A 22365-nucleotide genomic window follows, 5' to 3' on the forward strand; every position below is an offset into this window, starting at 1 on the left:
CTTGGCTGATAGAGGAAACAGGTTGAGTGCAGCCATATCACTGAGGATAATCCAGATTACCAAGAGAGGCATCATGTCCCATCATAGATGTTTTGTTGAATGAGACCTACCACACCTCCAGGAGGTGGAGCAGTACTTTTCCAGATCTTCCCTACATCCTGTTTCAGAGCTGACAGCCTGTTAGCAGTCGACTCCCTTTGGAGGCAGCGTGTGACTTTCCCTCACCGATAATATTTCTTACGCTGTTAAAGTCACATTCACTAACAGCGACTCCGCTGTCTCTGTGACAGAGTGAGAGAAGGTACATGAGAAGAGTGCATGAGAAGAGTTGGTGTGTGTGTGTGTGACAGCGTGTGACAGTGTTTAAGAGTGTAAACTCAGCAGAGCTGTCCCGGTCTATTTCCTCAGCCTCTCTTTTCACCCCATAATAATCAATAGCGGGCCCTGGGCTCGGTTTGGCACAGCAACAATAGATAGATCATCATTACATTACAGATGAGGGCTGTCGCCAGCCTGCAGGGACTGTGGAGTCACACACACACACACACACACACACACACACACACATGTACGCACTCTCTCATCCAAACACACACACACACACACACACACACACACACACACACACTTGTGATACCAGTCTTGACCTCAAAGAACTCATGAAAGCAGGGCAATGATTGCACAGCTTCCCTCCTTTTTCAAGTCTCTTTTTCTCCTTTGTCTTATATTCTATCTCCTCTATCTCTGTCGCTGTTTTATTCCTTTATCCCGCTTCTCTTACCTCCTCAATCCATCCCTCTACTCTCCATCACCCTATCTTCATTTCTCCCATCTCACTCTATTCACTCCTATCTTCTGTCTTTATCTGCCTGTCCCCCCCCCCCCCCCCCCCCCCCCCCATTCAAAGCAGATAGGCTGCTATTTGCATCCTACATGAATATCTTGCTTTTTGCAGTGAGGCTGAACTGCACTGCATCAGCGTGAATGTGTGTAGTAGCGCAGATAATACAATCCGGTAATAAATAGGCCTACAATCCGGTTTGCTGTTTCTGTTGTCAGGCTGCCTGGTTCAGTATTATTAATATTTCAACTCTGCTCCACCTCCACGTGCTGTATGAATTATGTAATGGACAGGAGCAGGGCACGAGAACAGCCACTTCCACTCAGCTTAATCTCACAGCATCTCCGTCTGTTTGAGGGGTTCTCACTGTTTACCGTGTGTGTATGTGTCTGATGGGGGAGTGAAATCGAAGAGAGAGAGAGAGAGAGTGTTGATGAGGTGTGTGTGTGTGTGTGTGTGGGTGAGAGAGAGAGGAGTGTGCCCTCTCCTTTATCTTCCTGCTTTTCACAGATTCTGCTCTGTTCATTGATCATCATTATTGATGGTAGTGAAAGTAACTCCTTTTCTCCTTGGAACAAACCTTAACATCCATATTGATTGATTCTGTGTAGGATGTAACCCCCCCACTCCCCACCCCACCACACACACACACACACACACACACACATACACACACACACACACACAAACACAGACTCATCCGTGACAGAAAATACTAGTGTACAATTGTCGTCTGTAGGTTTTATTTAAGAGTTGTAGTATCTTTTACGAAAATACATTCTGTGTTAAGACATAGGAGGGTTATAGTATCTTCTATATATATGCATTAGGTTCCAACCTGAGACCTTAAAGGGGAATAGCATCTAATTTAAGAATAAAAAGAGGCCATTAGTCTCTTGCAGTCCAATCAATGTGAACATAAGCAACTCTCCAAAAGTAAGACAACAGGAATAATACAGTGATGACTTCAAGATGTAAAATCTGCAGTTGCCCCGTACAGAATGAATTGGAAAAACATGGCAGAAAAACATGGCTTTTCTGGAGATGATGGTGCATTTTATGTTTCAGAACTGATAAAACCACTATAGAATAAAGCAATCATGGGTCTATGGAATTCCCCTTTAAGACTTGCATTAGCACCTTAATCTAAGGCCTGGCACAAAGTGCCTCAGAGGTGGACTGCTGATCTGGGATCACTCTGGCCTCTCCGCCTCTAATGAATGAGACGGTCAAAGGAACCTGGCAGGAGGTCCCAGATCAGCGCAGAGAAGATTGAAAACTGCAGACCCTGGTATTATAGCCCTGCTTGATATTACAGTTCCAGTCTTTTGGTGTGCAAATAACTTTGATCCAAATGCCATCCACCACAGCAAAACCTTCATACATCACTGCTACTGCTTGACCAGACTAGCACTTGACTTAAACTATTACTTTCAGATTATATTGTGCACATCATGTATTATAACTATTTTATAATTATTCATTAGATTTCTATTAAATCTAGTGATCCACCAGATTTCTAAGACAGAGAGCTCTCTATCATACTGAACAGGCTTTTCAGACACTGATTCAGCTAAAACCCTGGACTCCTTTTCCAGTGGAGTTCCCCCAAGGATTAAGATCGATCTGCATTCAATACACCAGGCCCAATGACTCATTTTGTCATTTTGTCACATACTCTCATCAATAAATATATTAGATTTGTTAAGTTAATTGATTGGTCTGCTTCAAAAAATAAACAACTCTGTCAATTTTTAAAATAGTGGAAAGTATTGAAAATGTAGCCACTTTGAATTACGGCTAAGAATAATTTGACATTATTAATAACAAGCAACAACAAAAAAAAAAACGTTAATTAGGTCCCAGTGGATCCTGTTGATCCTGACAACAGGATTTATGTTTGATCACAAGAATCATTCTATATTCTATTACTATCATGTGGACTCATTTCCCAGACATGGATTAACCCTACAGGAGTAATGGAGTGTAGTTTAACCAATGGAGTATCTCTAGTAGATGTTACTTCTAGCACTGGACTAATATGTCAAGACCAGGCCAAAAGTGCACACAGTCTTCTGAGTAGCTATAGACGATACACTATGGCTCTGCTACATTTATAGGTGGTAACAGTGTACACTGCTCTCACACAAGACATATGTGTTAAAATAACAGATGGTCGAGTTCACAGGTTGTCAGTAATATCTTGTAACCCTAGGTGTGCTTGACTGTAGAGACTAATGATAGCCGATCATCTAGAGAGTCAAATAAAACAGAAGTAGTAAAAAGACCGAGACAAATACCACAGTCCAGCTGAGTCTCCGTAAACAAAGACCAGGGATTTGGATGCTACCCTGTAATAAAAACAGCTTGTAATCATACATCTTCTAATCATCACACAATTGTCTCAGTGAATGCCCTGTAGAGCTTGCTACTCTATAACATGAGCCAGAAGATCAACCATAAGCATAAAGTAAGGACATTATTTAGATACTGTACATTAAAATATCCAGGTGCCGCCATCAAACAAGTCCCACTCTTTTACATGCTTGCTGTGCTGTCACTCCAGCTCTAACAGGAATGACTGAGAAAATCCCAACAACACAGTACTAAGGCAGGATAGATGCACAGTGATGGGAGTTCTACAATGGCAAGCACTGTATTCCTCTAACATCTCTTCATTGATACATGATCTTGGATATATGGATATATGGCCATTTTAAATAAGGGAATGGTATAAGTATAAGTCAAGATCTTAGCCAGCAGACCACACTACCCCAGACGAGGGCTGAGATTCAAGCAAATATGCAGCAAAAGTCAATTCGTCACCCATATATTTCTAAACACATTTTGGAGACACCCGTCATCTCATGTGTGGACTTTCAAATTGATTAAAGTCTTCTTTTCCCCACATTTTCTTGTTTGTGAAAGCCATCTTGTAATAGCACTGGAGAGTGGTGGTAAAAGAGTCGCTGATCAAATGCTATTATGAGTGTCTCCAAATATTGCTTTCATTTTGCAAAGATGCACATGTACGTTCATTGCGTATTGACATTACAATACATGCACGTTGCCTTTGCTCTGCTCTCTACTTACTACTCACTCTTACCTGGAAAGCATCTTAGTCTTACAGGTGGGTGATTTGAGGGGGGAGAAGGGGGGACATTATTGAATTCATCCCCTTGCTAACTATAGATTTTAGCCACAAAGTAAAGAGAAAATAAGCATTTACCCGTCCACCCCAGCTTGAACAACTCACCATCTGCCCTAATTTTTATCCTAGACTTTACCATGAAGCTGTAAATCGCCTTTCTTTGATTGACTTGATCACTGAATAAATAGCTTTGGTTGAATCCCATCCCATTTATTTCCCCAGCGGATCTTAGATGAAGACCGGAAGCTGCTAGATCTTGGCTATGAGGTGGCTGACGAGCTTCTGGAGGTCCTGGGTTCGGCGGCGGGTGGTCTCCAGCACCTCTTCGTGGTTTGCCTTCTCCACGCTGGCATAATCTGTCACCACCTTGTTGGTGATAAGGGACAGGCCCACAACACGCAGGCCACAGTGACGAGCCACGACCACCTCCGGGACTGTACTCATACCTAGACAGAGGGAAGAAAGACGCACAGACACACACACACATACAAAATGACTCAAAGTGGTAAGTCACTGTTAAAACCCTTTCATTTATCATCACTAAGAGATGGTTTTATTTATTTATCTATTTTTTTGGCATTTCTGCTTTATTGGACAGTCACAGTAGAGAGAGACAGGAAAGACGGGGCAGAGAAAGGGGATGACATGCAGCAAAGGGCACAGACCAGATTCAAGCCCATGCTGCTGCGATCAGGACTTAGCCTTAATGGTACGTGCTCTACTGGTCGAGCCACCAGCGCGCGCCCTGATACAGATGTTTTTAAACTAGGTCGACACATGTAAACGTCATAACTCATTTAAAGGGTAAGCTCACACTCTGATTATGGGAAACCTGGTTAAGATGCCTGATTACTCCCAGATTAACAAGACTAAGAGTCTAACAGCCCCGCGACAGTGAATTTTGTGGATGCAGGGAATCGAACTCAGGTCTCCCGATTGAGAGTCTGCAGTCTAACTGTAGTAACTAAGTGGTGAACAGAACGACCGACCGACCAACTGACAAAGCGATCCATAGAGCCCCTGCTGTCGCGGGGCTAAAAAGGTTACTGTGGCATGGAGACATCTTACTCTTTTCACTTCTGGTTTTCGCTTTCTGTGCAAACTCAGACTTGCGCAGCATTATTGGTACATTTTGATGTCAACAAAACATGGCGGTGAGCAGTATTTACTATTACTGTTACATCATGTCTTTCCCCCACCCTAGCGCGCAATGTGAGAACGCTGCTGCTGATGAACCTCACTGGACTCTACCAAGAGGGCTGAATTGGGAGGGAGGTTGGAATGGGTTTGCTTTATGTAGTTTCCTTTCTTTTGTGAGCAGTTGAGTTCTCTGCTGCCTGTGAATTAATTGTTGAATTTCAGTGAAGTAATCTTGATGTTAGGACAGTACATGTGAAATGACCATGTGGCTATTAATTGATACTCCCCAGCAGCTAAAGTTAATGGAACAGTCCAGAGAGGGGTAAGGGGAACCCTAACATCTTGATTTGTCAATCTTGTTCCTGTTTATTTTTCCTGGTTGTTTGATTTTTTTCTTTTTGCTGTATGGAACTGTTGCCTGTTCACCTGAAGACTACAGTAAATCAAAGCGCTTTGAAATCTGAACATTGCTTAATCCTGTTTATTTCTATACTCCACCACCTCTTAGAAAGCGGGTGTCATCCTAGATAGTGGGATTTACCCTCCATTCTTACACCCCTGTATCAGAATTGCTCATTAGAGGTAGGTTAGAGCTGGCAGCTGCATCTTTTTATACTCTTTTGCTGGCAGACTGGCATCTGTTCTGTCTGTTCTATCCACACCACAGGTGGACAGGAATATTTTACTATTTGATTTATTTATGGCAACAGGGATACTCAGTTGCAGGGTATCAAAGGTGCATGTAAACAGCTTCACCTGAATAAGACCTTAACTGTATGGCATGCAAACGTGGCCATTATGCTGTGCACTTGTGATTTGTCTATATAAAGTATGACTGCTGTATTGCTGAAGCTGCCCCATACTAACCCACAGCGTCAGCTCCCAGAAGCTGCAGCACTCTGCACTCTGCAATGGTCTCGAATGTTGGTCCAGCCAGCATGCAGTAAACCCCTTGCTGTAGGAAGTTGCTGCAGCCCTGCTCCTCTGCTGTGTGCTTGGCCAGAGCAATCAGATCACGGTCATATGCATCCGACATACAAGGGAAACGCACTCCAAACCTGAGGAGACATACAGTGAAGGAACGGTACATAATAGTCTATAAGATACAGGTGTGGCAACGGTTCAAGTCCCACTTTCCACATGCTTGCTGCATGGATACTGACATGGGGCTGGCATCACGTAAAGGTATTCCTGTTTTGTGTCCATGAGGTCCACTGATAAAGAGCAAAGCACTGGCACAATGCTATTTGATGAGGCTAAAATAATCTCTAATGACAAGCACTCAAAGTTGAGTGCTTGTACTTGGACAGCAACAGTGGTATTGGTGCAACTAAACTCTATGCACGAAAGGAATTATCTGGAAAATACTGTAGCACTGTTCCCAGAAAGGCAAAAGGTGAATGACTTGTACAATGGCTGTCACAGTTAAGAAATGCTATCGCAAACATACAATATGGTATGCTCGGATATAGAAAACACGGTAGTATCTTTGAAAAGGTTTATATGTAAAGATTCTGTTGATCTTGTTGGAATTCAGTTGATGCTCTTAAACTGTATTTTATATGACTACTGAAAGCAGTCTTATAAAAGATAATGCAAAATTCCTGTGTGCTCTACCTCTCATCATTGTGCCCACACAGCGGGTTCTGCCCGGCGAAGCCTGGCATGTTGATGTGGTCTTTAATGAGCATGATGTCGCCCACATTGAAGCTGCCATTGAGCCCTCCAGCTGCGTTCGTCACGATCAGAGTTTCCACACCCAGCAGGAAGAACACTCGCACCGGGTACGTCACCTGGAGAAAGAAACGCGTCACTCTTGAGAGACAGACACCATCATCTTTTTTTGAAGTTATTATACAGTTGAGAGTGACAAGATATGGGTCACCTGTGGTCACTGGAGGGAGGAATGCATCACACTTGGAGAGGAATCAACTTGTAATGCAAAGTTGGTATTGGTTTTTATTCTATGGCTCGTTACTCGTATATTCATAACTTCTGAAAATAAATTCTCAAACTTTATCATTAGTCCTTTATGAATCGACAGCGCAAAAACTGCCTGGCTAACTTCGCTCACTTCCTGTCATTGAAGTGTATTCTTTTTGTTGAATGCCATGTCTATTTTACCGATCCCCTAAACAAGCCTGGAAGGTTTAGACACGGGTCATTAAAATGATCTAACCATCAAGCCTTAGAGCTGCTACAGGTTCTCATTTTCTCACTTTTAGGATTATGCTAATCGCCAACGATTACTTAACATACTGCATGCTTGGTATGTGCACCTGACACAGAGATGATTTTAGTGCCAATCCTCTCATCACATACCGTGTAAGAGACAAAAGCGATAGAAACTATCAACTGAATTTTACTGAGGCCTTTCTGTTTCATTATACCAAGGAGAGCAAAAGTATGACATGAGACAAAGTTCATGAGCCAGGTTCAAACCCTCAGTGTCGCAAACACATAGCGTGCACTTTAACCCTCGGATCTACCACAACTCCCCAGAAAAGCTTAATTCATCATTTTGTAACACACATCACTTCGTCTGGCGAAAGTGTATCTCATTTGGCTTGAATGGAGTTGGGTCTTTATGAGTTGAATTGAGTTCAGTATACCTTAAATTAACCATAGCAATGATTTCATTTGATGTAGTTAACTGAGGATGATACAACCAAAGGCATTTAATATGTCACCTGGAGAGCTGGATTTTATTGATTCAGATGAGTTATATGGACTATTTTATGTGGTCACAGCTCATCACAGCTGGTAATAAAATAAAAACAGTATCTAGTATCTACAATGGGCCAAAGGCCAGACCTGTGCTGACAATGAGATACACAGTGTGGTTTTCTTATTAAAGACGATCCCTGTTACTCAGCTGATCACACATAGTAAAATTTTAGCCAAAGCTGTGAGTTATGCTACAGCCTGTGACGCACCAGGGGTCAAAAGCCGACTAAAGACAACTCATTGTCGTTACAACCTGATATGAACTTGTTATAAAATTGTGGAATCATGAGGATGGAGTAAAATCTAACCAAGGAAAAGTGTCCCTGAGAACAGTTTTCCTCAAAGGGGCCCTACTGTGTAAATTCCAAATTTCCTATATAGCCTATATAGTATGATATCAAGGATTAAGGAAGACAGTTAAATTTGAGCCTGTGCTACATTTTCAGAAAGAAAAACATCAATTTTTACAGGCAGTTTGACATTAGCTATTATTATGTAACTAGAGATAATGTATTATTGGACCTTTAAACTCAGGGCCGGGGCACAAAATGGATCATGTGTCTATGTGTAGCGACCCTCCATGATGAGAATAACAAATATGTTTTTGTACACCTGAGTCCATGTGTTAGAGATTACATTTCTCATTTGGATCTGAAGCTGAAAAACTACGGAGGAGTTGTGAAACTACAAAGAGACTGTGAATGCTTTCCCCAATGTGATTGACAAATCCAATCTCAAACTCCCAGTTTTTGTTCTATTATCCTGCCTAGTCTGTCTTTAACTCCAACAAGGTGTCAAAATACATCAGCACGGTGGTTTGTGACAGAAATCCACTTTAAAAAGCAGCTCACAACAAGGTGGCTTAGAGCACTAACTGAAACCTCTTAAGAGAAATAAATTATATATTCTGTATGTTACTATATGTGTGAAACTCAGTAATTCATTTGAAATCCAATTTACTATTTCAGGCATCTGTTCCCCCATTCTTTTCCAGAGTTACTTGCAATACATGGCACAACTGAAAAAGTCGAGATCTCTGCAGTACCCAATTTCCGCACAGGGATCATTAAAGTTTAATCTAATCTAATGTAATCCCAACATAGCAAGTAGCACGGTAAAGAAGAAGTCTAAGAGACAAATAATGCAATGGTAAGATCCAGCAAAGGATAGAGGATTGTTTTCACTTTTCTAAGTCATAATGTGCAACACTAGTTAATTCCTAACGATCTGTATCTCTTAATTCCAGCTATGCGTTGTGGCAGGTTGCTTCCCGCTCACCATTAGCCAGGATAAAGCAATCTGCCAGTGGCCAAGACCACAAAAAAGGTTAGACAGGGAGACCATGTTGTACATAAGGGGTTACTGGTTTGAATCCTAATAGCAACAGTATTGCCTGATACTGACCGTGTGCTGACAGTAATTTCCATGTACATACATGAACTAACCTCGTCTGAGGGTATGAGAATGATAAGTAAGATTAGTGGAGGTACTGTGATAATGTAAAATGTAACGTCATCACTCGTCAGGACTAAACTAGCTCACCGTGTGTATGTTGTAGCCTTCGTAGAAGTGGAAGCGTCCCTGCATGCAGACACACTGACGACCCTGCAGACTCCCGAATATCAGCTGACCCGCATGGCCCGGCACTGCCCAGCAGACATATGAGCAGCTGTTAGTACACACACATACTTATAATAAGTTTTATCTTACTAACTCTCACTCTTAACCCCTCTCTCTCACACTCACACACACACACACACACACACACACACAGAGACAGCCTACCGGTGCTGGTGGGGAAACGTGGGATGTCCTTATAAGGGAAGACAGTCTTGTTGTCCAGCAGGTCTGCCAGACCGCCCAGACCTGAACCGCAGATGATGGCCACTTTAGGACGCTGCTCTGTGTGGGACAGCAGCCAGTCTGCCGTCTCCCTGTAGTCGTCGTAACTGTAGCTGAAAACAACAGAAAATAATAGTGATTCATCTCAATTAATACCAAATCATGTCTCTGATATTGATAAATCAATGGCATTTCATGGCATAAAAAATCATTATCATCATCATTATCATTCAAAACATAATTATCATCATGGAGTCATCATGAATACTAATCAACATCATTTTCATATTTAGAATTAGGATTCAACAAACACAGATCCAGCCAGTCAGCAAACAATAGGGTACAGCAAAGAAAAATATTTAAAAAAAAACAGAAAATAAAACAGAAAAATATAATATAAACAAGATTTTTTGTTTTGTTTTGTTTTGTTTTGTTTAAATGTCTAGGTAATTAGTAGAAAACTAAACTTGAAAGAATTGAAAAGGCACTTTGGTTCAGTTAAGATTTCTACCATGTATAAGCACTGTTTCATGTACAAGGCCTTGAGACTAAGACAGCTTGAGTGTTTAATGCAACTTCTACTGGAATATTCAGGTATATGATGCCTTTGCCAGGTTGACAAATCAACTTTCTGAGGCTTATCTGATAACATTATCAGATATTCTACAGCAGCCATGTTAAATGTAAGTAAAAAAGGATTAGCTTTGATGGAGGTCAAGCAAATGAAAATGAACACAGTGTAAAAAATAATAATAAAAAATGATAAGTTGTGCACCAGAGCTATGAGTTCTATATTCATTTTTACTCCACCATTTTAAGTGTACCAGACAAATTACTATTGAGGAATGTTGATTTGGTTGGGAATGCCTAGAGGTACTATTATACAAAGTCTGTAAGAGTCAGTCTGTAATTCTGGTTATAAATGTGGTTGTAAAGCTATAACTCTGTGAATGCTCCTTCTATCCCTTGAGCTGTGTTATTAAAACACGATAACGCTTCAGTCTGCAGCAGGGGTGAGCCTGATGGTTTTGAGCCCATGTCAGAAATTACTATCAGAATAGCCTTATGTTCTCAGTCTTTCCACATTTCCCCCTTTTTCCTTATTCAACTCCAGCTCAAAAACAGACTGCTAACTCACTCTGCATGTGATTGTCTTGTGAAGTGGTTAGGTTTGTCCGCACCAGGACTAAAGTGAAAGCAAAACTTTCTGTAAAGACAACTGTGAACCCAGGCTTTGTATGGATGCCAGAACCAACCTGTCAATTACAGAAGTTGCCCTTCACATAACTTAGCCACACTTAATTATGCAGGTGTTAATGACAGCTTCACACACACACAAACCATGCACACACACTCATGCAGGTATGCAAGTGACTGCTCTAACTTGTTCTGTCTGTGAGTGAGCTTCAAGCGATTGGTACAAGCAGAAGGTGGGGAATGAATGGTTGCAGGTCAGGTGTAACCTGTTGGACTAACGATATTTTTTAATGAGTGATGTAGTCACGAGTACCAACAGGCTTTAGCCCAGTGGGTGAATCATTCAGATTTAACAAGGAAGATGGAGGGGGAACCAAATAATTGTTTTCGCTTACATTCCTATTACATTTCCATTTAACAAGCAGGCAATTTAACAGTTTGACAGAGTATAAAACTAACTTTTTAGTCAACAGACCACAGTGGCAAGTGGACTACGCATTTTCAAAGCCAATTCAGTTCTTTGCTGCCAATGTAGTTTTTCGAATAGAAAAGACTGAAGATAAATTGGAAGGCCAAACTGAGTGCAGCAAAACCGACGACCCACCATGTTCTCTGTGCTAGCCTCTCCATGACCATACACCGACCAGACTAATAACAATACTGCGTTTGTTGTTAAAGTCATGAATGTTGTTTTACATGCCTCCCACTGCTGTGCTGAATACAGTACCATTACTAGACTGGCCAGATAATTTAACTGTTGAGGGATGAATGAATGAATGAATGAATATGGCATCTTTGTCTTGTCCTCTGTCACGTTTTGTTGATATTTCTGAAAAACAAGTGCATGACCGTTAAAATCTACAGCACTTCTCTTAAACCAACTGGCTAACTCCTAACATCAGCTGGTCGCATACTGTGTTGTAAACATATAGCCTACCTTCCTGTGCTGTTTTAGAGTTTTTTTGTATTTGTAATGCGGAAAATTGCACACAAACTCTTTCACATATTCAAAACTGGTTAAATGCAAAACGCTAACCAGCTCTTTGGCTATCGTTTTGTCTTTTTGACGTCACAACTGTAACGCTACCTGTCCTGTTAGCATTTTGTTAAACTGAAACCACTATTTAATCACGTTAAACAACAGAAACAGAAAGAAATGTCAGTGGCAGGTATTGTAGGTTTCACTGAAAATCACAAGAAGTGACGGCAGACGGAGTAACAGAAGGTGGGCTTCTTAGCATACTGGAATAGCGAGAACCAACGAGGTTTATGTGAGAACCCCCCTTCCCCTCACTTCCGGGTTTGAGCTCAACTGCGCGCGGAGCTGTCCGTGGTGCTGCCGGCCGGCCTCGAGCTGGAATCAGCACTTTCCATTCAGCCGCCGGGCTCCCGCTCCCCGGACAGGCTCGGAACGGAACGGCACGGCCCGCAGCCTCACTGACCGCTTTTGGCAGACACAACACAGCACTTCTCTCAAATACAAATGAGTCTGCCCGCTGCCCCGGTCCAGCTATGACAGTTTCCTACGCTCCACCGCTCTCGTCAACCCGGGGAAACAGGACTGGCTCTTTAAGTGGTGCCACATTCTCGCAGGCTAGCACGATGAGTCACGAGAGGAATTCGAATTATTTATGTAAAAAAGCTGCATTTTGTCTACAAAAAAGCATTTATATATAACCTACGAACCTATAGATAAACACCTGTCACATACGAGATTACGTCAGTGTGAGCATGGTTTCATTTATTCTCTGGCCTGATCAGATTATGAGGTAAATAGAGGGAAGCCCCCTACTGAAAAGAAACCGTTCAACAACTGCAGCCTTGGCCTCTCCTAAAACGATTTTCAAATAGCCTAGTCTGTATCAAGACGTGTGTTATGCACCAATTCTACCTGCCTTATTTCAACATCATTGGATATCACTGGATGTAATTACTGCGTAGCCTTGACAACCATGAAGCAGCCAGGAGGGGCTCTTGTCCCTCCACGCAACATACAGCCTTATCTGTCTTACCTGCACTGATTAGAGGACGACGCCATATCTGATGATGAGCGGGGACGAATCTACTGATGAGACGGTGGTAATTTGCTGTTTGACGCTGTGGCTCCCGTGGTGAGTTTACGGTAGCTTAGTTGAGCGGCTGATGGAGTTTCCGAAGCGGCAGACGGCTGACTGTGACAGTCGGAGGAGGCCACGCTGCGTGGTGACGTCACGGGGGTGGAGGACGAAGGGGCGGGACCTGCGGACGCTGCCGGTCCCTTTGAAGAGGACTAAATCCAATTTTCTAGCAGACTGGGCAGCTCACTGATCCGTACTCTGAAAGAGACAGGGCTGGGAACAGTGGGAAGACAAGAATGAGAGAGAGGGAGAGAGAGAGAAAGAGAAAGAAAGGTGAGAAAAAGACACAAAATCCTGCTTAATGAAAAGAAAAAGTAGAGACCAACATGACCTAATGACCGGTGAGCTTGGTCAAACTCATTAAAACCAACAGCCAGGGGTCTAGTGCCTAAACTCAGTTTTACAAACACTTCACATGCTGCCAGATTACACACACGCACAATGAGAGAGAGAGAGAGAGAGAGAGAGAGAGAGAGAGAGGGGAGGGGGGGAGTGAGAGAGAAAAAAAACCCTGCTCAATGAAAAGAAAAACTGTAGGCTAGTCAGTGACATTTGTTAAACTCTTTAAAACTAATAGCCAGTGATAATAGTGCAGGGTGTCAAACTGAGTTTAATACATTTTCATTTGTGAAATAAAATGTACGTACCTTTTTAAAAAGCTGATACAAATCTTCATGACATTTATTCATAATATACATCTTACACTGTAGAAATGGTGTAAGTCACATGAGGCCTAGCTGAGAAATGATTATCCAGAAATAGCAATGATTCAAAGACTCACATGAGGTATGGTGCACTCTATAAGCACAACAGGTGGTTAACAGTACCAACAACTGATTCTCCTGGAGCCTCCACACTGTTGCTGTCCAGGTGCTCCAACATGCTCAAATGTCTCATGACCATATGCAATAAGGTACAAGTTCATATACTGAGGTTATCAGCAATCATAGATCATCTCTAGTCCAATCACAATGCACAGTCAGAGATAAATGTTGTTAGTAAGTTATATATACAACCAATAATGGTTATATGTATCCATTGATTTAGTATGGTCATCAGTAAACGTTCATGCTAACAGTGTAGAAGAAGCTCAAATGCTTCGTCAAATAGTATTGCTTCTATAAAGCACCATTCCTTTTAGAGTGCTATGACTGTATGAAACTCGAAACTCACTCACTCCAAGACTGTTCACGCAGACACACACAAACACACACACACACACACACACTCAAACACACAATAACTGACTCACTGAGTGTTAGACTATAGGTAGGTTAGAAAGAGAGTGTGAGAGAGAAAGAATGAAAGCGAGTGGTGAGAGAAAGAAAAAGAGAAACAAAAAAAATCCTGCATGATGAAAAGAAAACCTATAGGCCAAGTTGACCTAACGACCTGATGCTCAGTGATTCAGCTAAACTCTTTAAAACCATTAGTCAGGGATGCAGTATGTACCTAAACTCAGTTTTGCTAGGACTACCTTTTGATTTGTGAGACAAAATTTACACTCTTTATTTAAGCTTGATGTAAATCTTCATGAAATGAATTCCTAGTATAGGCTACATCATGGCTGCCTCACTTAGTAGCCACAGTGTATAAGATGTATATCATCTGATCAATGCATAAGATGGATCAGAGGTTTCAATCATCCTACCAACAATATAGACAACAAAAATCTTCTTAGATGGTGGTCCCTGAGGAGAAAATCCTTGTCTAATGTGGGTCAGAGGTCCAAAGTGTCTCTCGGCATGAAAAAGATTGGGAAAGCCTGTACTATATCACTCCAAATATCTATGTCATGAACACAATCGAGCAAGAGGCATGAAAGTAATTGGATTTGTAAAGTCACGGACTAGAGAGGAAATTCCTGACCTGTCATCACGCTCAGCATTTTTCAAATCCCTTTTGTAGCCCTACTTGCCCTTATAATAACCCCCTCAACACACACACGCATGCACACACACAGAATTTTTTTACAAAAACAAGGTTCTTTAAGGGGGGTTGATATTGTTCAAAACTGCTCACTATTCACAATAGTTTAATAGTTTAGTTTTAATAATTTAAAAATTGTGGTGTATGCATCGCAAATATTTTTTTCATATGTGGGAGAACATGCTGAATCCAGATTAATTCATCAACAAGTTGTTTGTTAGGAGGCACTGAGATCTCAGTATCTGCAGCTGATGCAATATATCCATAAAATGCTCCCACACTGCAAAAATACATCACACATATAATTCAGAATATGTTTAGACATGGGTCTCAAAATATACAAAAAAAATGTCCAAAGTGTATGATCACATCCATCAAAACATATTTTTGAAAAACATTTTCTTCCTATGCATTTTGATAACATATCCAATATCCAAAATCTATTTTGGCCACTCAACATATATTTCTATAGAATGTCATCTACATGTACAAATACAATTTATGTACATTTTGAAGTAGTCTATTCGTTGTATTCCCATGATGTCACGCATTTCCTACCAATATGGTGCTTTGCCATACAGTTTACTGTCTGTGGCTGTCATTTGATTATAATTACCTGTTAATTACAATCACCTGTTATTTTCCTACCGAGATGACCGTGTGGTGATGTAACAGAATATTATGAATATGCGAGATGGATGTTTTTCTGCACGGGCTTTCAACATTGTTGAAAGTTCTCTAATCCCTAGTAGTCAAACCCGCGAGCCAATCAGAAAACGGTTTATTAGGAAGCCGGTGCGTGCGTTGCCAAGGAAACGATACAACCACAACGAAGTTGACTTGAGTGTCTGTGAGTTTGGGAGAGCGCCATGTAAATTCACCGTTTATTTACTGAATGATTGGTAAGGCTTAATGATTTTCAATGCGACAAGAAACGAGGTTTAACTGTTAAGTTTCAGTTTAGTAGCGTGTTGGAAGCGTTAATATACGGGATAATGTACAGAAGGTAGTATTGCAAAATAAGCGAGGGTGATTCTAGACCCCGACGAATTTGCAATAATGATTTTATTGCAGTAACCAAGAAGTAATAATATTTTGGCACAAGGTATCGAGAACTAACTAATTTGAATTAGAAATTAGAAATGAACAAAATCGACCGGACTTCTTGACTGCGGAGTGATATGATTAGATGTGAAACCGCGCTCTGTTATTCAAAAATAACTGACCTAAGTCCTTCATTGGAAAACCAGAATTGGTTATTCAACAAAGTCGTGTGTAAACCTGGTGTAAACTAACCTGGCTACCGTTAGCTTATGCATAATTAGCATAACAGCAGAGAAAGCCAACGTCATTGGGAATAGCCTACATTTGGTATGAAAAGGACATTTGACTCTAAAACCATTAGCTACTAAATAACACTAGTTATGTAAATAACAGAAAAAGCAAACCTGAAAAGTAACGTTAAAGTAATGAGTGCGTAGTTGGTGTTGTTTTGTTCTATTCTATTCTACTCTATTCTGTTGTTTTGCAGGTGAATTTGCGACAAAACACATTCAAAATGACAGCTATCCAGGTTCCCTCAAGAGCAAAGTGGCTAAAGAGCAAAGCCTCTCTCCCCTGGAATCACAAACTTGTCCTGAGGGAGGACAGACCACGAAGGGTGAGGACAGTGTGTTGTTTATGTTGGCGGTTTTCAAACCTTTCCTCTGTGGACCCAATTTTACCACGGAAGTTTTCTTTTGGCCCAATTTGGCCATTGTGTAAGCCTTGAGTATTTTATTCAGCATACCTTACACTGTAGTGCTTTGTTAAAACTTTATGGCAACATAACATATGCCTGTTTAACCTGTAACCTCACAGCAAATTAGAATTGTCCAGTCAAAACTATTCAGATGTTGAAGCCTAATATTTCTCATGGATTAATTGGAGCCTAATTTCCCGTGACCCACCTTTGGGCAGCATCCCAGTCTTTGAAAACTGCTGCTTCAAATGACAGCTTGTCCTAATAATTACCTTGGCATCTTGGAGAGAACAGAAATCAATATGTGACTGCACTGTTTCGTTACAATGACCTCAGCTCAGCAATTTTAGGCCTCTGGTCTCTCCTTGGCTGTTTTCGGCTCTACCTTGTTCCCAGTCTGACAGAGGTGACAAGAATTGGAGGTACTCTTACCTCAATGAAACATTAGTCTGTTCAAAGGCAGGTAAAGCAAAAAGAGTAGGTCAACATGAAAGTACTAAACTAAAGTGCAGTTACTTTCAAATGAAAATTAATACGATCCCCACAAGACCTGATTACCCGCCTTTACAAATAATTTGATGATAGCAATTTCAGGTCAAATTTGGGGGATGGTTCCTTGTTAATCATATCCACAAAGCTAGTATCAGTTATGAAAGGAAAAGTTCAGAATGACATACACTTATTGTGCTCATTGTTTTTGTGCCTAACAACATTTAAGTGGAATGAGTATACTAATTATAAATAGCTAAAATATTGCTTTGCAACTACAGTAGTTGCACCTCTATTACTTGAGTGGGGTAAAAAGGAAAGAGTAAAAATATGACGAGAATATTATGTAATCGTTCTAAATATAGCATTAAAATCATAATACCCCACACAGCCTGACGTTCAGCTTGATATACCCCAGTTTCTCCACTGTTAACACAGAGTGATTACATTTTAGGAGATGTACTTTGTCTTCTAAAGAACTTATTTCATAACTTACTTTTCTAAAGAATAGTGCGTAGGTGAGCAAGTTTGTTGTCTCTGAATAATAGAAAGGAGTGTATGTTATGAATACACACCTAACTGGCAGGTATTAAATATTGCATATACAGTAACCCCTTCTGCTACATTATTCATTTCGATTTTAAGCTAAAAATCCTTTTCTAACCTGACCTTGAAATCGGCTAAGTGCAGTTAGATGTTTCTTTGCTGCTGGTGCACTGATAAAGACATGGCAGAGGATTGTGTGGAGGGGATATTAACCACAAGATGCTGCGGATGCTCCTCTCTGAGGGGAGAGAGTATTAACATTCTTGGAGTGCATGAAATCAGCTGAGGCAAATGTCTGTGTGTGTGTGTGTGTGTGTGTGTGTGTCTGTGTGTGTGTGTGTGTGTACTGTATGTATTCTGCCTATGTGTGTGTGCATAATGTGTGTCATAGCTGACAGCTTACAGCTGACAGCCTGCAGCTCTTGTGCTCATTATGCACTGTCTATAAGTTAGCATCTCTAGTAGACCCTGGTTGCACTTGTCTTTTCAATACATGTTTTGAGATCAGATCAAAAAGATCTGATGATGTGAGACTACATTTGTTTGGCGTCCACACTTGTATACAGTGTAGAATTCAGATCAGGGTGGGAGACTGGCTACCTTCAAATCAAGAATGGTGGCTATGATAGCAATGTGTATAAAACAGAGAGGCATGATTTTTTTTTTTACACTCATCACTTACTTACAGTAATACGTCTTGGTCCTGTTTTGGGCTCTGCTCTCTTTCTTTAATATATTACAATAAGTAGTTTCAGTATTTTGGGGGAAAACAGGGCTAACTTCTAATGTTCTTTTAATTTCCCATTTTCACTACCAGTGGTGGTAATTTTGTTGCTGTGGTGGCTCATCACTGCTGAATTAACAGAGAGGAAACAAAACTATCAATGTAGTCAGCATAATAAACTATGCCGCCGTGTGGTTGCAGGTGACTCCATCTGTTTACACCCAAGAGATGTTACAGTCTACGGAGGAGCGTCTGGCCAACACCAACGAGATGCACCCGCCCCGCATCCTGGAACTGCTCGACATGGGCGAGACCACGCATCACAAAGTAAATGCCAGCTACTGTTGTGCTAGCTTAATAGCTTAATAGCTTGTGCTTTGCCTTCACCCGCAATCAAATTAAACCAAATGCTTAGGGGGGCGCCACCAGACAAATGGTCGCAGATGCGAGATGTGACATTAAGTGAAAGGATATTGTAGGCACTGATAACTGGATAAATGATACCAGTTAAACATGTTGGGATGTTATATGAACTTGAAGCACACACTAGAGGCTGGTGTTAGTACAACGCCATCAGTGACAATACCGTGACAATGACAACAGCCTACAGCAAAAGATAAAAGTTGGACAGGAGTTTGCCATCACCGCTGCTGTCTACAGACTTGCTTGAGCTGCTGACTTTCATCTTATGAGAATGAAACCCCTGGGGAATCCGCCATAGGAGTTTGAGTCCCAGCAAATGCGTTGAGACCTACATTTGGTTTTGACAAGCTGTCTCCTCACTACAAAGGGCTTCAAGACCACAGGGACATATAATATACATAACTGCTTCTGTAAATTCTTTGTTCAAGTTACTCACAGTGTTGGGATATTTTTAGTAACACACACTGTAGGCCTAGCTACCACACTTTGTTTAAAGATTGGCCTAGTCCCCCACTTAGATCAAAATTAGCTGGTTCAACCAACATATTTAAAAATAATGGAGAATCTCTCATTTAATGACTGAATGTGATGGGCTTGACTGGAGGGGCAGAGGTGTCCAGAAAGAAAAAGAAAGCAACATGCTTTGTTGTTTTCTCAAACTTCTCATTATTTCATCATTAGTCCCCTGCATATAGAGCATCTGCTGTCTGCTAAGGTCATTTACGTTGTACTGTAGCGGCTTCTCCTTAGTCAGCAGGGACTAATTGATGGGCAGAGGGCAACCAATGTGACTGAATGCTATGTACTCTCACTGTCAGAAATTGACAGGGGCTCAGGGCAAAAATGCCCTCGAAAGTTCATAAAATGCCTATGAAATTTAAAATGAGGGGGCAGAATATGCCCCCGATAATTAGGAGTACCCTTTTTTGCATTTAGCCAATGACTGGGCAATTAAGTTGCAAAAGTGATACGATTCAGCCAGGAAAAGGAAATAGAAAAGCACATGACTAGAATATCGAAATAAGCAATAAAAAAGTTTCAACACGTTTAGTAGACTGTAAAAGTGGGAAGTATGGGAAAGAAATGGATCACTAACATTTATGTTCTTCTCTCAAGAAGAACAAACTATTATAGTGAATGAATATGAGCAATACAGAAACAATATAACAGCGAAAGTTAACACTGGGACCAAGGCTAGAATTGCAGGAGGAAAATTGAAGATAGTGTAAATGCGTAAATAAATAGACTTATAGGCACAGTGGGCATACTTTTCATTAATACAGTACTGTGTCATCACATTGAGGCTATGAAAAGATTTTGTTAACAAAGTCCGCTTCATGTTCGAGAATATGAGCGCAATGTGCGAGTATTCTCTTCTTTTTAGCAATCTGTTGGACCAATCATTCTCGGGATTCCTATGAACGAATTTCAGCACACTTATTATGCAACAGTAAATTTCATTTATTATTAATCACATTATTAATCAATGCAATATTTCTGTTCATATCTGGTTTTGTAGATGGAATTTTTGCAATAAAGTAATCAAGTCCATGGGTTCCTCTAGGAGTGGTGATGCCATTTTTCCAGAGAGCCTCATCCTCAGCCTCAGTTACCATGGTGATCAACCTTGCTATAAAGTGAACCATCTTCGTGACATTGAAAACTCCAGGTTAATCCTGGAGTTACCTCACTTACCCCATAATCTAGTTTCGTAGTAAAGAGCGGAAAAGATTGGCACTACTCAGCCAGGAGGAGTGGAAGAAAATTGCAACCACACAAACCACTGCATCACCAACTAAAACAGCCAATATAGTAAAAAAACAACAATGGAGGGGTGGAAGAAGGACTGGTAGGGAAAACAGCACCATCCTCTTCTGAAAGGCCTGTTCGCTTATATAGTAAAGTTTTGTGAACTTTGGGAGAATTTCGAAGGTATCTTACTCTCTGGATTCTGGATGTTGTCACAAGGATAGAAGGATTAAGAAAATCCTGTAGTTTTACTTTGGCTTAAGTTTATTTTCTCATACATTTGATAAAAACTAGGTAAGACAAAAAAAATCCCATGGGACTTATGAAAGTGTTTCACATCAAAAGAAAAAGAGACAATACAATCAAAATGACAAGCAGAGACACAGGTGAACTGGGCACAGAAACCAAATGACACCAAAACTCATCACACAGGGAAATGGTGAAAAAACAACAAAATGCATAAATAACATGCGAATAATTTAAAATAACCCTGATGCTAGGTAAGTGTGGAAGTGAGAGGGAGTGTGTGTAACGTGTGAGTGATTGTGTGTGTGACTTCAAAACGACAGTGAGAAGAAGAGAATGTGTAATGTGTGTGTGTAAAGAGACAAAGTCAGAGGGATGGGAAGGGAAAGTATGTGTTGTGTTATTTAGGAAAAAAAAACTTCAAGTAGTTTGATCATCTGATTGGGGACATTTCACTGGTTGTCATATTGAAACGTGTGTGTGTGTGTGTGTGTGTGTGTGTGTTGTCAGTTCTCCTTGGTGGATATGGACCAGGCGCTTTTCCAGCCCTACCCATCTGAGCTGGTTTTCCAGAACTTCACTCCTCCACAAACCTACAAGCTGCCCCTACTCCTCCTCAACAATGACAAGGTGTGTGAATGTGTGTGTGTCAATGTGTGAGCAATTACAACGACAAAATAGGCGCTAAGCTTATGTTTCTATCAATAGCGGCAGTATTTGTGACTCCTAAGCGAAAGATTGCAAGCGGTCTTGTAAGGAATAGCACAACAATATAATGCTTTAACTGCTTTGGCCACAAGCCGAGATAAAGGGTAGAGTGTGCGGGGTTGTACGTGTTTCTGTCTGTTTGTGTGTGTGTGTGTGTGTGTGTGTGTTGGGAGGGTGGGGGGTGTATATGGAATGCAGCATGATTGGAAAAGGTCATAGGGGATTGGAGGAGATTTATCGATGCGATTTGTACAAGACACCATCAAGTTGTAATAAATAAATCATCACCTGTGTGTGTGTACCTGGGTCTGTGTTTGTGGCAGTGTGGTGTTTGCAATTTTTTATAGTGTGTGTGTGTGTGCCTGTGTGTGCGTGTCCGTTTGCCTGCATGTGTGTCTCTGCTTGTGTTATTTTATTTTTGTGTAGGTTTCAAGGCAAGTGAAGGTGGTGCTGGAGGACTCGCAGTATTTCCATGTGGTCGGTCCGGAGGATGCATGTAGCAAGGTTGCACCAGGAATGGCCACCGCTTTCACTGTTTTCTTCACCCCGCAAGAGAACAAGGTACCAGAGGACAGGGAGAAGTTAGACTGGTCCATAGAATTAGTATAGATAGAAAGGGTAGCTGGAGTGATCCATAGAGCAGTCGGAAGTATCATGGTGATCTGCAGTGGTACACTTTAATCAGAGACTGAGTTGTTGCAGCAGCAGAAAATAGGATATAGCCAAGAAGAACAGAGACATAATACAAGTAAGCATGGCTACTATACCTACTGACTGAATACAGTAAAAATATAT

At 41.1% G+C, this 22365-nt stretch overlaps 2 protein-coding genes across 2 annotated transcripts in view; one reads left to right on the forward strand and one right to left on the reverse strand.

The window, feature by feature from the left end:
- Positions 1 to 3764: 3764 nt before the first annotated feature.
- LOC139910544 (purine nucleoside phosphorylase) lies at positions 3765 to 13897 on the reverse strand. The gene is made up of 7 exons (XM_078283008.1): positions 13843 to 13897; positions 12193 to 12342; positions 9645 to 9845; positions 9402 to 9505; positions 6750 to 6925; positions 6000 to 6190; positions 3765 to 4438 (listed from the first exon to the last, which is right to left on the reverse strand). Exons 1-7 carry the CDS (start codon positions 13895 to 13897, stop codon positions 4242 to 4244), a joined length of 1074 nt encoding a protein of 357 aa, XP_078139134.1. The 3' UTR covers positions 3765 to 4241.
- Positions 13898 to 16502: 2605 nt separating this feature from the next.
- hydin (HYDIN axonemal central pair apparatus protein) overlaps positions 16503 to 22365 on the forward strand; it is an 86082-nt gene continuing 80219 nt past the window's right edge. Inside the window, exons 1-4 of the mRNA XM_078283009.1 lie at positions 16503 to 16604; positions 18646 to 18771; positions 21373 to 21492; positions 21997 to 22131. Coding sequence (XP_078139135.1) covers positions 16503 to 16604; positions 18646 to 18771; positions 21373 to 21492; positions 21997 to 22131 — 483 coding nt within the window. The remainder of the gene's footprint in view (positions 16605 to 18645; positions 18772 to 21372; positions 21493 to 21996; positions 22132 to 22365) is intronic.

This window comes from Centroberyx gerrardi, chromosome 4, assembly GCF_048128805.1.
Source record: "Centroberyx gerrardi isolate f3 chromosome 4, fCenGer3.hap1.cur.20231027, whole genome shotgun sequence".
Taxonomy (NCBI): Eukaryota; Metazoa; Chordata; class Actinopteri; order Beryciformes; family Berycidae; genus Centroberyx; species Centroberyx gerrardi.

Bases quoted from the DNA above. Each gene is read 5' to 3' on its own strand.
- LOC139910544 (XM_078283008.1), bottom strand. From the start codon at position 13,897: ATGTTGGAGCACCTGGACAGCAACAGTGTGGAGGCTCCAGGAGAATCA. The intron at 9,846-12,192 runs GTGAGGGGAAGG...GTATTAATTGAG, and splicing joins AGTTGAGCTCAAACCCGGAA to ATGAATCACTATTATTTTCT. The intron at 9,506-9,644 runs GTAGGCTGTCTC...TCTGCTGGGCAG, and splicing joins ACGTTTCCCCACCAGCACCG to TGCCGGGCCATGCGGGTCAG.